The sequence below is a fragment of the Ranitomeya variabilis genome, chromosome 1 (assembly GCF_051348905.1).
Source record: "Ranitomeya variabilis isolate aRanVar5 chromosome 1, aRanVar5.hap1, whole genome shotgun sequence".
NCBI classification, from domain to species: domain Eukaryota; kingdom Metazoa; phylum Chordata; class Amphibia; order Anura; family Dendrobatidae; genus Ranitomeya; species Ranitomeya variabilis.
Genome location: NC_135232.1, coordinates 1,064,631,022 through 1,064,648,665, shown reverse-complemented (window position 1 = coordinate 1,064,648,665; position 17,644 = coordinate 1,064,631,022). Strand labels below are relative to the sequence as shown.

Below are 17,644 nucleotides of genomic sequence, written 5' to 3'. Positions count from 1 at the left end.
TTCCAAAATGGGGTCACTTGTGGGGGGTTTCCACTGTTTAGGCACATCAGGGGCTCTCCAAACGTGACATGGCGTTCAATCTCAATTCCAACCAATTCTGCTTTGAAAAAGTCAAATGGCGCTCCTTCTGAGCTCTGCCGTGTGCCCAAACAGTGGTTCCCCCCACATATGGGGGTATTGGCGTACTCAGGACAAATTGCACAATAACTTTTGTGGTCCAAATTCTCCTGTTACCCTTGGTAAAATAAAAATTTTTTTGGATCTGAAGTAAATTTTTTGAGGAAAAAAAATGAAATGTTCCTTTTTTTTTTTTTTAACATTCCAAAAATTCCTGTAAAACACCTGAAGGGTTAATAAACATCTTGAATGTGGTTTTGAGCACCTTGAGGGTTGCAGTTTTTTGAGTGGTGTCACTTTTGGGTATTTTCTATCCTATGGACCCATCAAAGTGACTTCAAATGTGATATGGTCCCTAAAAAATAAAAAAAGTGTAAAAATGAGAAATCGCTGTTCAACTTTTAACCCTTAACTTCGTAACAAAAAAGTGTTGGTTCCAAAATTGTGCTGCTGTAAAGTAGACATGTGGGAAATGTTACTTATTACCGTATTAACTCAATTATAAGCCGAGACTTTCAGCCCATTTTTTGGGGCTGAAAGTCCCCCTCTCGGCTTATACTCAAGTCATACCCAGGGGTTGACAGGGGAGGGGGAGCAGAGCTGTCTAATTATACTCACCTGCTCCTGGCGCGGTCCCTTCAGGTCCCTGGCTCCCCGGCGCCGCAGCTTCTTCCTATACTGAGCGGTCACATGGTACCGCTCATTACAGTAATGAATATGCTGCTCCACCTCCCATAGGGGTGGAGCCGCATATTCTTGACTGTAATGAGCGGTAACGGTGACCGCTCAGTACAGGAAGAAGCTGCGGCGCCAGGAGCGGGTGAGTATATTGGGGAGGGGAGCGCAGCGCGAGATTCACCTGCTCCTCGTTCCGGGCGCCGCTCCGTCTTCAGCATCTTCTGCAGTGACGCTCAGGTCAGAGGGCGCGGTGACGTGGTTATTGCGCGCCCTCTGCCTGAATGTCAGTGCAGAAGACGCTGAAGATGGAGCGGCGCCAGAACAAAGTCAGGTGAATATTGAAAGTGCCGGGGGCCTGAGCGACGGAGAGGTGAGTGTGTGATTTTTTTTTTTTTTTTATCGCAGCAAATGGGGCAAGTGTCTGTATGGAGCATCTTATGGGGCCATAACGTTTGTGCAGCACTATATGGGGCAAGTGTCTGTATGGGGCCATAATCAACGTTTGTGCAGCACTATATGGGGCAAGTGTCTGTATGGAGCACTTATGGGGCCATAATCAATGTTTGTGCAGCATTGTATGGGGCAAATGTCTGTATGGAGCATCTTATGGGGCCATAACGTTTGTGCAGCACTATATGGGGCAAATATCTTTATGGAGCATCTTATGGGGCCATAATTAATGTTTGTGCAGCACTATATGGGGCAAATATCTTTATGGAGCATCTTATGGGGCCATAATCAACGTTTGTGCAGCATTATATTGGGCAAATGTGTCTATGGAGCATCTTATGGGGCCATTATTAACCTTTATGCAGGATTATATGAGGCACATTTTGTATGGAGCATCTTATGGGGCCAGCATAAACTTTATGGAGCATTATATGGGGCTCCTGATTCAATATGGATATTCAAAAACACTTAACCTACTGATGTCTCAATTAATTTTACTTTTATTGGTATCTATTTTTACTTTTGACATTTACCAGTAGCTGCTGCATTTCCCACCCTAGGCTTATAGTCGAGTGATTAAGTTTTCCCAGTTTTTTTGTGGCAAAATGAGGGGGTTGGCTTATACTTGGGTCGGCTTATACTCTAGTTTATACTGTATTTTGTCTGACATATCTGTGATTTAAGGGCATGATAATTAAAAGTTGGAAAATTGTGACATTTTCAAAATTTTTGCCGAATTTCCATATTTTTCACAAATAAATGTAAGTCATATCAAATATATTCTACCACTATCATGAAGTACAATATGTCACAAGGAAACGGAATCTCAGAATCATCAGGATTACCGGGATCCATGGAAGCGTTCCAGAGTTATAACCTCAATAAAGGGACAGTGGTCAGAATTGTAATAGTTGGCCATTAACATGCAAACCACCCTCGGGGGTAAAGGGGTTAATAGAGAATGTTTGATGGGCCGGAGTCACACTAGCGAGGAATACGGATGAGTGCTATGTGATAAAACACCGCATAGCAGTCGGACTGCTGTTAATCTATGGGCAGCTCACATCAGTGTTTATTTTCTCGTCCGTATTATACGTGTGAGTGAAATTGCAGCATGCTGGGATTGTCACCTACACTCGGCCGAGTCTCGGCTCACTTGCACCCATATAAGCCTATAGGTGCAAGTGACACAGCACACATCATTGGGATATCATCCAAGTGCTGTGTGGTATACGCCAACAATGGAGGAGATGGAAAAATTAGTTTCTCCGCCTCCACCGCAGCTGTGCTCCGATCCTCTGTGCGAGAGGCTCGTAGCAGAGACCCATGACACTTAGCCTCCCGCTCGCAGCAGAGCAAGAGCCGAGGGTCATTAGCATATAGCACCCGTTGTTCTCGCATCGGATGCCATACGCTAGTGTGACCCCGGCCATACAGACTTCCTCCAACATCTCAACTGATTGGTTAAGACTGTTCACATGACCACATCAGACATAGCAACCGTGTGGTCGCATTTGACCAATCGGATTCCGTATTTTTCGGACTATAAGACGCGCCCGAAATGTTTGGGTGGAAAATAGCAGAAAAAAGATTTTTATAAGATGGATGTCCGTCCTATTGTCAGAATTTAAATTCTTACCCGAGGGCCAGCGGTGGTACAGCGGGGTCACAGGCAGGGTCGCTTCCTCAGGAAGCCGGCGGCTGCAGTGCCGGTGTGCAATGCTGCGGGTCCGGTGTCGGCGGTGAGGCAGAGCATGGAGCAGGGTCCCTTCCTCAGGATGCCGCCGGCGGCGGCAGAAGTTGGGCAATGTTGCGCACGTGCGGCCTGCGGTGGACATTTTCCTGAAGCCTCCGGCGGCCCACGACTTCAGGAAGATGGCTGCAGGGAAACCGGTTAAGTGCTCGGGTCTGCTCACCGTGGACACCGTGCCATCGCCACAATTATGCTGCCGGGATCCTGAAGAAGGGTTCCTGCTCAGGTGCACTCCGCACCGCCCACCACGGCAGTATCACCACACCTCTGCTCCAATCCCCCTTTAAGCCTGCATTCGCACTGTAAGACGCACCCCCCATTTTCTTCCCAAATTTTTTTGGGAAAAAATGCGTCTTATAGTCCAAAAAAGCGTTGTTTTAATCTTTATTTTATAAATCAGTAGTACACATGAAGAAATAAGATTGTTTGTAATTTATCTTATCAGAGAAATGACTGCCTGATAATTTCTAATTTTTTAAAAATTTTTTACCTGGGGATTTCTCAAAACAGGTGCGGAAAAATCTGCAGAGGTTCCATGTACGTGTGCACATACCCTATCTGGTCGAAAATTGTCAATGTAAATATTGGCCCAGTTGCAATTGTTGCAAAAGTTAGAGACTTTTCCAAGCGATTTATGCCAGATTTCTGGGGTTAATCGCCTTGATGAAATCAGGGCCATAGTTCTTATTGGTGCATTATGTCCCGCATAGGGCGAATTTGGAAGCTGCTCACTAGTTTGTATCTACACTTTAACCCCTTAATGACAGCCAATAAGCCTTTTAACTGACCTGAGATATAAGAGAATAGCATCCCCATACAGGTGACAATCTAGCAGCTGTCTGTAGGATAGCTGCGGAGACACCATCACGTGTTTCTCAACGCAAGCAGTGAATAGCCAGACCTTTCCCCGGGAAGGAACAACCACGGGAAGGGCAGCATCCAATAAAGGAAAACCTCCAATACAGGAAAACCACCTATGCCAAGCATGGTATCCATCCAAAGACAGCTGTTTCGGGGTGTTTGCCCCTCATCAGTGTGGAGTAGGAATCTGGCTATTAGGAGCAGTGCCTAGTAAAAGGCTGTAAAGGCACAGATGATTGGCCTCGGGGAGACCAAAACATCCAACACCGCGGAGACACCATCACGTGTTTCTCAACGCAGTGATCCAGAACACTGCCCCCATCCCTTATGGGAAATATGCAAATGCATGTAGGATAGCTGCGGAGACACCATCACGTGTTTCTAAACGCAAGCAGTGAATAGCCAGACCTTTCCCCGGGAAGGAACAACCACGGGAAGGGCAGCATCCAATAAAGGAAAACATCCAATACAGGAAAACCACCTATGCCAAGCATGGTATCCATCCACAGACAGCTGTTTCGGGGTGTTTGCCCCTCATCAGTGTGGAGTAGGAATCTGGCTATTAGGAGCAGTGCCTAGTAAAAGGCTGTATTCTACATGCATTTGCATATTTCCCATAAGGGATGGGGGCAGTGTTCTGGATCACTGCGTTGAGAAACACGTGATGGTGTCTCCGCGGTGTTGGATGTTTTGGTCTCCCCGAGGCCAATCATCTGTGCCTTTACAGCCTTTTACTAGGCTGGATACCATGCTTGGCATAGGTGGTTTTCCTGTATTGGATGTTTTCCTTTATTGGATGCTGCCCTTCCCGTGGTTGTTCCTTCCCAGGGAAAGGTCTGGCTATTCACTGCTTGCGTTGAGAAACACGTGATGGTGTCTCCGCAGCTATCCTACATGCATTTGCATATTTCCCATAAGGGATGGGGGCAGTGTTCTGGATCACTGCGTTGAGAAACACGTGATGGTGTCTCCGCGGTGTTGGATGTTTTGGTCTCCCCGAGGCCAATCATCTGTTCCTTTACAATCTAGCAGCTGTCTGCTGTCCACTATAGCTGACAACTTGCTGTATCAGCCACGATCAGTGCTTGCACCGTCCATATCTGTTTAACCCCTTAGATGCTGCTGTCAATAGTGACTACATTATGAATGGTTAACAGAGTGTGGGGGCTTCCTCTTATCCCCATTTGTGCCCTCAGATCATGATTGTGAGGTCCTGATGTTTGCCATTGCAATTCATGACCAAATAATGGCCTTAGGCCTCTTTCACATTTCCGTCAGTACGGGGCTGTCGCAAACCGTCGGCCCAATGTACCGACGGACGTTGTGCAAATAGTGCACACCGTGGGCAGCGGATGCAGTTTTCAGACGCATCCGCTGCCCATTGAGAGCTCCGGAGGAGGAGGGGGCGGAGTTCCGGCCGCGCATGCGCGGTCGGAAATGGCGGTTTTGACGGACAAAAAAAGTTACATTGAATGTTTTTTTCGTCACGACGGGCCGCAAATGCCCGTTCGTCGCAATCCGTCGTCATTTAAAGTGAATGGCAAAAAACGCATCCTGCAGGCACATTTGCAGGATCCGTTTTTTTCCCAAAATGACGGATTGCGACGTATGGCAAAAAAACTGAAGTGTGAAAGAGGCCTTTAGAGTCTGACGGCTATGGTAACCTGTTCAGAAGTTACCGACATTTAGGTGGTAAAAATACACATTTTCATTCCTATCATGCCACTTTGCATTAATTCCTGTAAAGCATCTGAAGGGTTAATAAACTGCATGACAGCAGTTTTCAATATGTCAGGGGGTGCGGTTTTTAAAATGGTTTAACTTTTGGGGGGTTCCCAAAATATGGGACCCCTAAAGGCACTTCAAACATGGATGAGTCCCTTAAAAAATACATTTTGTAAATTTCCTTGAAAAAATGAAAAATTCCTGCTACATTTTTAAACCTCCTAAAATGCTAACAAAATACAATAATATTTTATAAATGGTGCTGATGTAAAGCAGACATGAGAGAAATGTTATTTATTATGACCATCTGGATTAAATGGATAATCATTCAAAGTTTGAAAATTGCTAACTTTTTAACATTTTTCTCAAATTTCTGGTATTTATTATAAATAAACACAAAACATATCGACCTAAATTTATCATTATCATAAAGTATAATGTGTCACGAAAAACCAAACTCAAAATCACTTGTATTTGTTAAAGAGTTCCAGAGTTATTACCACATAAAGTGACACAAGTCAGATTACAAAAATTTGGCTCCGTCACTAAGGGGTTTTGTGGCACCATAGCGCGTCTTTTAACCAACAAAGATGCTTCAGCAAAAACACTGCCATCTTCTTCAAAAACTCAGCATGTGCTAGGTGTTCGTTTATTAAGAACAGTTCTGAAGAATCTATAATAAACCGCCCCACCGTCTAAAGATGTCTGCTACAAATGGGAGGGGTGTCCTGCCAGATGATGAGCCTTTACTTAGCTGGAAAGGCCGGTTGGCCTAGGAATAATGTCAGAAGATTAGATCTAGTGACAGTGATTTTATAACCTTCTTTCTACATTCTGAATGGCCCAGCTTATCAATGCAGATATTACAGTGCCAGCCTCTGCTCCTTTAAAGGGTTTTTCCACTAAAAAATGTATTGCCTTTCTACAGGCTATGCAATGAGTGTCCTCTGTTCTTCTCACCTTGGATGTGGTTCCTTTATCTGTTAGTGATGTAGATAGTGGTGCGCTGTACTCTGCTGTCTCCATCAGGTCCATAAAGCGGCAGCAATTTTTGCTTTCATAGGAAAAACCCTCAAGTTTTCATATTCTCTCTCTGATGTTATGCTTGCCCTGTGACAACCACATGGACCTTCTACAGCTTCTTATCAGGTTGTCACCTATGGAAAGCGGCAAACTTCATGCACTAGTACAGGTGCATCTCACAAAATTAGAATATCATCAAAAAGTTAATTTATTTCTGTTCTTCAATGCAAAAAGTGAAACTTATATATTATATAGAGTCATTACAAACAATGATGTATTTCAAGTTTTTCTGTTTATGTTGATGATTATGGCTGAAGCCAATGAAAACCCAAAAGTCATTATCTCTGTAAATTAGAATACTTTATAACATGAGCTTTGAAAGAATGATTTTAAAATCTGAAATGTTGTTCTACTGAAATGTATGTTCAGTAAATGCACTGAATACTTGGTCGTACTTTGGTCTTGGTAAAAGACAGTGGACCTACACCAGCAGATGACATGGCTCCCCAAGCCATCACTGATTGTGAAAACATCACACTACACCTTGGAAATCAAGGTCCCAGAGTCTGGAGGAAGAGTGGAGAGGCCACAATCCAAGCTGCTTGAGGTCTAGTGTGAAGTTTCACCATCAGTGATGGTTTGGGGAGGTATGTCATCTGCTGGTGTAGGTACACTGTGTTTTATCAAGACCAAAGTCAGCGCATCCATCTACCAGGAAATTTTAGAGCACTTCATGCTTCCCTCTGCCGACAAGCTTTCTGGAGATGGAAATTTCATTCTCCAGCAGGACTTGGCACCTGTCCACACTGCCAACAGTACCAATACCTGGTTTACAGACAAGAGTATCACTGTGCTTGATTGGCAGCAAACTCGCCTGACCTTAGCCCCAGAGAGAATCTATGGGGTATTGTCAAGAAGATGAGACACCAGACCCAACAATGCGGATGAGCTGAAGGCTGCTATCAAAGTAATCTGGGCTTCCATAACATCTCAGCAGTGCCACAGGCTGATCACCTCCATGCCACACCGCATTGGTGCAGTAATTGATGCAAAAGGAGCCCCGACCAAGTATTCAGTGCGTGTACTGAACATACATTTCAGTAGACCAACATTTCAGATTTTAAAATAATTTTTCAAGCTGGTGTTATAAAGTATTCTAGTTTACTGAGATAATGACTTTTGGGTTTTCATTGGCTGTAGCCATAATCCTCAACATTAACATAAATAATTACTTGAAATACATCACTCTGTAATGACTCTGTATAATGAGTTTCACTTTATGTATTGAAGAACGGAAATAAATTCACTTTTTGATGATCTAATTTTGTGAGATGTACCTGTATGTATTGAAGCTGCCGGACACACCCTGTCTAATTTACTTTGTCAATTATTAGAAATCTCTTCTAACCCTTTCACTGCCAAGGACATGGGTGAAAATACGTTCTGATTTTAAACGATTGCTTTGATTTTAGAATTTGAGCTTGGGATACCGGAGTCCAAGTTACAGGGACTTTATTAGCCACGCAGGACTGATTTGAGGTCTAAGTGAGGATAGTGGGTTTTATTTTCTGGCTTTGTGTATGAAGTGTGAATGGGAAGGAGTTAAAGGGGCAGTAGGAAGCCATAAAGGCATCCATGAGTGTAAAGTGCCGGGTGCTGCCTTCACAAGATCTGCTTTGAGAATATATGAATACTGGGGAAAATGGTATTTTATAAATCCGGTTTCAGATGTATAAGAGAAAGTTGTCCTGCAGCCAAAGGGTTAAATTACCTGTCGATTTAGTTGTGGAGTCTGCAGTGCCATTATAAGGCAGTGGGCAGAGCGGGTACATGTCCTGAGTCAGCAGGTTGTCGTTCCATTGAGTTTGTGTGCGTAAACTATTCCAGAAATGCTGATCATTCATTGTCACAGGAGTGTAGGTAGTGGTCGGCCATAGGAACCACTGGCGGCAGCAATGCATCACGTGAAGGAGATTCCTGATAGAAGTGTGCTAGAAAAATTGTAAATGGTGCAAGACCAAGAAAATCCAGGTCCTAGTAAGACGTATATGTATGTAGTGGGTATTTACGGTCTGTTAATTTACTGGTGCCAGATTATATCAGGAATATGGTTCTGAAAGAGGACCCGTCACCAGGTTACAATTAGGCAGTGTTTGCTCTATTTCCTCTGATCTACTGAGGAATCTGGTCTTGTTGTTTTCCACCTCTCCTCTTCCTCCTTCTTTTTTTTTTCTCTGTCTGTTATACGGTTTTTAGAGAGATGGGCCTTTTTTATTTAGTCCAAATATTTATCGTCTTTAAAAGGGGAACATTGATCACAGGAATCTCAGGGGTCTTCAGGCTGCTCTGTAGTATTGCCCTGTGAGCAACACCCCTCATTAAAGATCTTAAATGTGTCCCCAGATAAAGGTCAATATCTGTGGAACCATATGGCAGATTGTAAAAAGAAAATAATCGGGAGCAGAAGGGAATAAAATAAGAATATCCATAAATGAGTTCAGCTTGTGTGTGACTCCATGTAATACCTCATTACTAGTGTCTCAGTAAGGATTCCAGTGCTGGGACTTATTTCCATAGAGCTCTGGGCTGTTCCACCTGTTATGCCTCCTGGTAATGTGTGAATTGCCAACTGGGTGGTATCATTTCCCCTGTCAGTGTAGTGCTCCTGGCCAGACTGACACTGTTCAGTCACTCGGGTCCTGAAAGGTTGATCTAGCAGTATCCGTGGGCGTTTAGGTTATTTGGGGCAGACGTCGTACACGCGTTTTTCACCCTTTAATGCTTCTGTTGAGTTGAATTGGAACACCATGTTTGATTATATAGATGTCATGTGTGACAATCACTCCCATCATTTGACCAGTGTGCCCGGAGTAGGAGTATTTATCTGTCTGGAGCTGCCCTCTTATACAGGTAACTGGGATCTGGTTTCTCCTTCTCCGTACACTCAGACTTGGCTTCTTAGAAGAGCAACTATTTTAGGATTGTGCTCCCAGAATATGGTATATGACCTTACATGAGCTCCGGGTCTTCAATGATGTGACACCATGACTGCGCTGTGTGCCTGCTGACCTGCACAGCCCTGATAATATGGCCAGATGCTGGTTTTTGTGTTTGCATAATGATTGTAATATGCGGGTTATTCATCAGTTATAATAATAATCCTTGTTTTTTGTGTTTTTTTTAAATCTCTTTTAAAGACTAGCAAAAACCAAATCAAAGTAGATCTAGTAGATGAGAACTTCTCTGAGCTGAGAGGCGAAATCGCTGGCCCCCCAGACACACCGTATGAAGGTAGGTACATCTATGTGCTTATTGTACCCTGTCCTGCGTCTATGTAGGATATTGGTAGAGGATCTAGCTTGTGGGGCATGATACTTAGAGCAGGAAATATGCTGATATAATAACAAACATTACATCCTACACCGCTCCAGCTCTGATCTAGTGGTTACTGCACGCCTTGTTCGGCAGTGATGTGCCGTACATCCATGTAACGCTGCAGCCAGTCAGTCACTCAGGTATCATTTCATGCCAAACGTGCACACAGCACAGCAGAGGCCAGCGAATGGCCGCAGCGGTAAGGTGGATGTTTGGCAGCCTGTCGCCTGCTGATGTGTAGGCATAATGCACCAGAATGTGTAAGGTAGTGATAACAGGTTTGCACGCTCAAGTGTGGGGGGCACGGTACACTGTAAACGCTGCTTCCCCCCATAACACACACACTTTTTTTTTTTTTTTAAGGTTTCCACACCAAAATACACAGTAGCAATATTCCCTGATTGTTGTTTTTTTTTTTTTGGTGCAGCTTTTGAATTTTTTTTTTTTTGTTAATGCGTTTTTGATAAAGAATCACAGAGATTCTGCGCTTAAAGGGAGCCGGGCATGTTTGATAATGCTATTAGCTTGCAGATACAGGGTTAATCCGCAGGTGTATAGCGGTTGCACTTGGATAGGTGCCTGGCTGCTGTACTAAAAGTGCTCCTTCCCCAACAAAATGTACTGTATTCCTCCTGGGAGACGCCGGCTGTCAGTCATACAGTCACAGTTCTGGGTGTCTTACAGCCGCCTCTCACAGGGCTACGAGTGGTGACTGTAGCCGCTCTCACAGGCTTGAATGAATTAAAAGCTTGCGGCTACAGGGAAGAAGGTTGATTTTTTTTTTTTTTTTTTTTTCCTCCCTGGAGCCATGTTTTTAGTTTTATGGCCAGACACCTTTCTAAGGCCAAGTTCACACGTTCAGCATCTGGTCAGTAATTTATAAGCCAAAACCAGGAGTGGGTGATAAATACAGAAGTGGTGCATATGTTTCTGTTATACTTTTCCTCTGACTGTTCTACTCCTGGTTTTGACGTCCAAATACTGATATAAAATACTGACCAAATACTGAACGTGTGAACGTGGCATAATGCTATTACCCTGTCAGATTAATCGGACCTGACGGGTTCCCTTTAGCATCTATAAAATGGGGGAAGGTATTATTTAAAAATGATAGTGGCTGAAGAGCTGAATAAAATGTACCATATTTTTTGGACTATAAGACACACTTTTTTCCCAAGAATTTTTGGAGGATAATGGGGGTGTATCTTATAGTCCGGATGTACTTACCAGGAGTCTCACCCCAGATTGATGTGCAGCAGTTTCGCAGATGCTCGGTGGTATGGGGGCTCCGCCAACATTTTGTGACATCCCAGAGCCCCCACACATCCATTCCAGGCTGATGCGCGGCAGTTTTGTAGATGTTTGGTGGTGCGGGGGCTCTGCCGACATGTTGTGAAAGCCCAGAGCCCCTGCATTTCTATTGCTGTAATGTGTTGGCCTCCAGAAAAATGGCCGCCAGAGGCAGCGCATGTGTATATTGAGATCTCAGGAGACAAGATCTCGGTGCCGAGACCTCATTCTGCGCATGCGCCGCCTCTGGTGTCACTTTCCTGGAGACCACAGCATTACAATCAAGGAAGTGCGGGGGCTCTGGCCTTTCACAAAATGTCGGCGGAGCCCCCGCACTACCGATCGTCTCCACAACTGCTGCACACCAGCCTGGGATGGACATGTGGGGGCTCTGGGATTTCACAAAATGTCGGCAGAGCTCCCACACCATCGAGCATTTGCGAAACTGCCTTGCGCCATCCTGGGATGGATGTGTGGGGGCTTTCACAAAATGGCACCACCGATCCTACCGCACCAGCCTGGGATTAGTCAGATCATTCCCAGACCACCGAATACCTCCCGTGACCCCGCTTCACCAGTGCACCTGACCACACCCCTACCCCCGTTAAGCTGAATAATTTGGGTTGTAAGACGGACCCTCATTTGACGCTTTCATTTTTTTCCCTATTTTTCTTCTGACAATTTGGGGTGCGTCTTATGGTCCGGTGCGTCTTATAGTCCGGTGCGTCTTATAGTCCGAAAAATACTGTAGTTTTATTTATTTATTTTTCTCATCTCCATTGTGCAGATTTTGGCGTGTAAAGTTTATATGCTAATCTCCACCATAACCAAGGGGGAGTTAGGAAAGGTTCTTCTCTGGAGACATTTACTTTTTCCACTGTATGTCATTCCTCAATAATAAGCAAGGGGCCTCGTACAAAGGATAAAAAAAAACAAAAAAAACACACCCTCCGAAAAGGTCTGAACTGTTTTTCTCTGTGTGATATGATAAAACAATATGCTCAGCCAGGTGACACTGAGATCTTGCTGCCGGCAGCACAGACAGTGATTACAAGAGCTGTAATGACATTACATACCCGCTCTGCAGCTATCCCAGGCATCGGGAAATCTTTCCCCGGTACCTAGATTATATGCAGAGCGTGATACTCTTCAGCTCTCACCTCACTGCACTGACAGTGCGGGGGGAGGAGTTGAGCGGAGCTGTGTGTCATTACATACATTCCCACCAGATGCACAGCTCTGCCCTCCGCCCTCACATGTAATCACAGGTAAGGTAGAGTGGTGCTTGTAATGGCACACAGCTCTGCTCTCCTCCCACGGTCACACAGATCTCACTGCTGTAATTACAAGTGCAGAGGGAGGAGAGCAGTGCTGTGTGCCATTACTGGGAAAACCGCTCCTGACATTCTCTGGGGGCGTCTCCATTTTTCCCTCCTGTATGATCCTTCCTGCTCATGATTGGACAGTGCCATTTAGGGGTAAAAGTAAACGTCCCCATAGATGAATCTCTTCTAATGCCCTCTTGCTTATAGAGGAAATTAGCATATAAACTTTACAAGCCAACTTGCAATTGAGATGAGAAAACATTTTTTAACAAGATCTTCGGCCACTAAATCATGATGTGGCCAGTTATGTAAAAAATTGTGAAAAGTCCGCTTTACAAACACAACTGCATTTTTTGCATATATTTTTCAAAGTACCTGATGACTCCTAAATACGGTAATCGTACAATTCTACATCATTATGTCTGCTGTAGGTTACAGTACACACCTGCAGCTGATGGAGCCGACTCGCCGCCAGGGGATATATAATATATGGTTGTCCTGAACATGGAGAATGGTTATGATCATGTGCAATACACTGTGTGCAGAATTATTAGGCAAGTTGTAGTTTAGAGGATTATCAACCCAAAAGACTCATAAATATCAAAGCTTACTATTTTTGGAAGTTGGAGTGAAGTTTACTCTGTCACCTCATTGGGGGACACAGGACCATGGGGGTTATGCTGCTGTCCACTAGGAGGCGACACTATGCATAATCTGAAAAAGATTAACCATGGCTCCTCCTCTGCAGTGTACAACCCTTGACGGCGTTGGCCTTCTCCAGTTTTTGCTTAGCGCTTAGGAGGCACACCTAAAAAGTTTTTTCACTCTGTTTTTTCCGACGGAATTACAGATGAAGAAAAGTGGGTCTCCTGCGAGACTCCCGGCATGGCTCCTTCCTCGGCCCCCTATTACGGGGTGCCCGGTTGAAGTCGAGATGGCTATTCCCCATGTCGCTCCTTCCCCAGTCCCTCGGGTGCTGGTTCGAAGTCGAGACCCCCCCCTCCTTCCCCAATTCCTTTTGGTTTCTGGGTTGAGGTCGAGGCGAGGATAAAGCCCCCTGATGGTGACAGCAGCACCCTCCCTATCCCCCTCTGGGGGCATTAGGTTGAGACGCCTCAGGTAGAGCCTGTACAGGCAGCACTCTGCAGCTCCCAGCATGGGCCAGTACACTGCGTCTGCATCCAGGGACCCCAGCCCAGCTGCGGGCTCCAGTCGGGGCCGGGGGGAGTGCAGGCAGGCATGGCACATACAGACACAGGGCTCCCTGCGCCCCTGTCTCTGCGGCAGCACCAGCTCTATAGTGCATCAGGAGGACCCCTCATAGGGCCCCCCTTCCGCTTATAGCCGCACCTCTATCCTGCCTTTAAATCCGTGGGGGTCCGGTTCAGATCCGACCCCCTCCCGGACTTTCGCGCCGGCCTGGAGCCTTTCAGGGCATGAGGCATCTAATTTAGGCCCCGTCTTTGGCCTAGCTGAAGCCGACGCCTCCTCTCCGCCCCCCGGATGACAAATGACACTACAGTGTAGCCACCTTTCTTTGATGACACTCAACAGCCTTCCATCCATAGATTCTGTCAGTTGCTTGATCTGTTTACGATGAACATTGCGTGCAGCAGCCACCACAGCCTCCCAGACACTGTTCCGAGAGGTGGACTGTTTTCCCTCTCTGTAGATCTCACATTTTATGAAGGACCACAGGTTCTCTATGGGGTTCAGATCAGGTGAACAAGGGGGCCATATCATTATTTTTTCTTCTTTGAGACCTTTACTGGCCAGCCACGCTGTGGAGTAGTTGGAGGCATGTGATGGAGCATTGTGCTGCATGAAAATCATGTTTTTCTTGAACGATGCCGACTTCTTCCTGTACCACTGCTTGAAGAAGTTGTCTTCCAGAAACTGGCAGTAGGTCTGGGAGTTGAGCTTCACTCCATCCTCAAGCCGAAAAGGTCCCACAAGTTCATCTTTGATGGTACCAGCCCATACCAGTACCCCACCTCCACCTTGCTGGCGTCTGAGTCGGAGTGGAGCTCTCTGCCCTTTACTGATCCAGCCTCTGGCCCATCCATCTGGCCCATCAAGAGTCACTCTCATTTCATCAGTCCATAAAACCTTTGAAAAGTCAGTCTTAAGATGTTTCTTGGCCCAGTCTTGACGTTTTATCTTATGTTTCTTGTTCAAAGGTGGTCGTTTTTCAGCCTTCCTTACCTTGGCCATGTCCCTGAGTATCGCACACCTTGTGCTTTTTGTTACTCCAGTAACGTTGCAGCTCTGAAATATGGCAAAACTGGTGGCAAATGGCATCTTGGCAGCTTCACGCTTGATTTTCCTCAATTCATGGGCAGTTATATTGCGCCTTTTTTGCCCAACACGCTTCTTGTGACCCTGTTGGCTATTTGCCATGAAACGCTTGATTGTTCGGTGATCACGCTTCAAAAGTTTGGCAAATTCAAGACTGCTGCATCCCTCTGCAAGACATCTCAAAATTTTGGACTTTTCAGAGCCCGTCAAATCTCTCTTCTGACCCATTTTGCCAAAGGAAAGGAAGTTGCCTAATAATTAAGCACCCCTTATATAGGGTTTGATGTCGTTAGACAACACCCCTCCTCATTACAGAGATGCACATCACCTGATTTACTTAGTTGGTAGTTGGCTCTCAGGCCTGAACAGCTTGGAGTAGGACAACAAGTATAAAAAGTATCATGGGATCAACATACAACTTGCCTAATAATTCTGCACACAGTGTAGTAAGATGCATCAGTAAAAGTTGTCCTGATGAGATGATCCTTTTAAGACAAATGGCCTCAGCAGTAACATATACACATCACTCTGCGAGATGGCCGGTATCTTCATTATACCATGTACACAACTACCATCCTAGACTAAGTCAGTGCCGTGCACTCCGTAGGGCTGCCGCAGTGGTGGCCGGTCATTCATATTCATGGACAGCAGAGCCAGAGTCAGCGCTCAGAGATATCATGGCTGTTAATGTTGTATAAGGTGTGTGGTGATCGGCGGTGTAAGGTAGGGATACAGTGACACCGCCTGACTCCTGATAATGTTGTATAAGGTGTGCGGTGATCGGCGGTGTAAGGTAGGGATACAGTGACACCGCCTGACTCCTGATAATGTTGTATAAGGTGTGCGGTGATCGGCGGTGTAAGGTAGGGATACAGTGACACCGCCTGACTCCTGATAATGTTGTATAAGGTGTGCGGTGATCGGCGGTGTAAGGTAGGGATACAGTGACACCGCCTGACTCCTGATAATGTTGTATAAGGTGTGCGGTGATCGGCGGTGTAAGGTAGGGATACAGTGACACCGCCTGACTCCTGATAATGTTGTATAAGGTGTGCGGTGATCGGCGGTGTAAGGTAGGGATACAATGACACCGCCTGACTCCTGATCCTTCTCCGCTTTCAGTTTATTAGGGTAAAGTTCATTGTACTTCATTTACTTTTACTTTGGCCTCAGAAAGTACCGTACTTTATGATTCACTGGATGGAAGGGGATTTTTCTTCTAGTTTTGGCCGTGTAAGGAGATTACATAGAGATAACAGCATACAATGTTCACGGCGTTATAAAAGGGACAGTAGCCACGTGGCCGTTTCCCCCCAGCTCACCGCCGCTCTGGGTGTTTCCTCTGAGTAATGTCCCATCTGGCTGCAGCGCTGCCTCGGGGTGTGATTCACTAGTCATGAGCCGGTCTCGCGTGGAGAAGCTGATGTCATCCCATTGTGTCCGTCCTGTTTTCAGTGCATACGTCACCTGTACCAGTTAGGTGCCCATTCATGTGACTGAGGCCACCGGTGCATTTTCTTTGCTGAGGCTGGTATACATAAGTTGACTTTTTTTTTTCTTAATAATATAAATCCCCAAGACTGTAACCAGTGAGATTTATTTGCAGTCTACATATTGTTTTTTATGATCTGTCAAAGGCAGGCTTATCCCTTCAGTCTGACGATGTGAAGGAAGCACAAGGACGTATAGCACCTATAAACGTCTCACCCTTTAGGGCCTGATACATTATTGCAGTTGTGTTATTTCTTGCTTACATTTTTTTGGGACATTTTGTGGAACATGCAACTTTTTTGTGCTCTGAAAAGGTGCAAAAAAAAAAAAAAAAAAGGATAAAGGTGAAAATAAACATCACACCACTATTGGCAGCTTTCTTTGTAGACAGTGCATAGGCAGAAAGCCGTCACAGTGGTGGGAACTTGGATAAGAAATATGGCGGACTACCTGGCAGCAGATTTACTAGTCCTCCAGTGCTGATCTTTTGCTGATGAAACAGTGATTTTTTTTTTAAATTAAAACTATAGCTAGCAACCCAGTAAGTGACACATTGCTGGAATCAGGGTCTCTGCTCTTAGGGTACCGTTACATTAAACGATTTACCAACGATCACGACCAGCGATACGACCTGGCTGTGATCGTTGGTAAGTCGTTGTGTGGTCGCTGGAGAGCTGTCACACAGACCGCTCTCCAGCGACCAACGATGCCGAAGTCCTCGGGTAACCAGGGTAAACATCGGGTTACTAGGAGGGCCACGCTTAGTAACCCGATGTTTACCCTGGTTACCATTGTAAATGTAAAAAAAACCCCAAACCACTACATACTTACATTCCGGTGCCTGTCACGTCCCTCGCCGGCGGCTTCCCGCACTGACTGTCAGTGCCGGCCGTAAAGTACAGCACAGCGGTGACGGCCGGCGCTCAGTCAGTGCGGGAAGCCGCCGGCGAGGGACGTGACAGGCACCGGAATGTGAGTATGTAGTGGTTTTTTTTTTTTTTTTTACATTTACAATGGTAACCAGGGTAAACATCGGGTTACTAAGCGCGGCCCTGCGCTTAGTAACCCGATGTTTACCCTGGTTACAAGCGAACACATCGCTGGATCGGTGTCACACACACCGATCCAGCGGTGACAGCGGGAGATCCAGCGACGAAAGAAAGTTTCAAACGATCTGCTACGACGTACGATTCTCAGCAGGATCCCTGATCGCTGCTGCGTGTCAGACACAGCGATATCGTATGGATATCGCTGGAAC

The 17,644-nt window shown here is 45.6% G+C and overlaps 1 protein-coding gene across 1 annotated transcript in view; it reads left to right on the top strand.

Annotated features, from left to right (window-relative positions):
- UBE2K (ubiquitin conjugating enzyme E2 K) overlaps positions 1–17,644 on the top strand; it is a 56,982-nt gene that overhangs the window by 26,023 nt on the left and 13,315 nt on the right. The window contains exon 2 of the mRNA XM_077279886.1: positions 9,805–9,898. Coding sequence (XP_077136001.1) covers positions 9,805–9,898 — 94 coding nt within the window. The remainder of the gene's footprint in view (positions 1–9,804; positions 9,899–17,644) is intronic.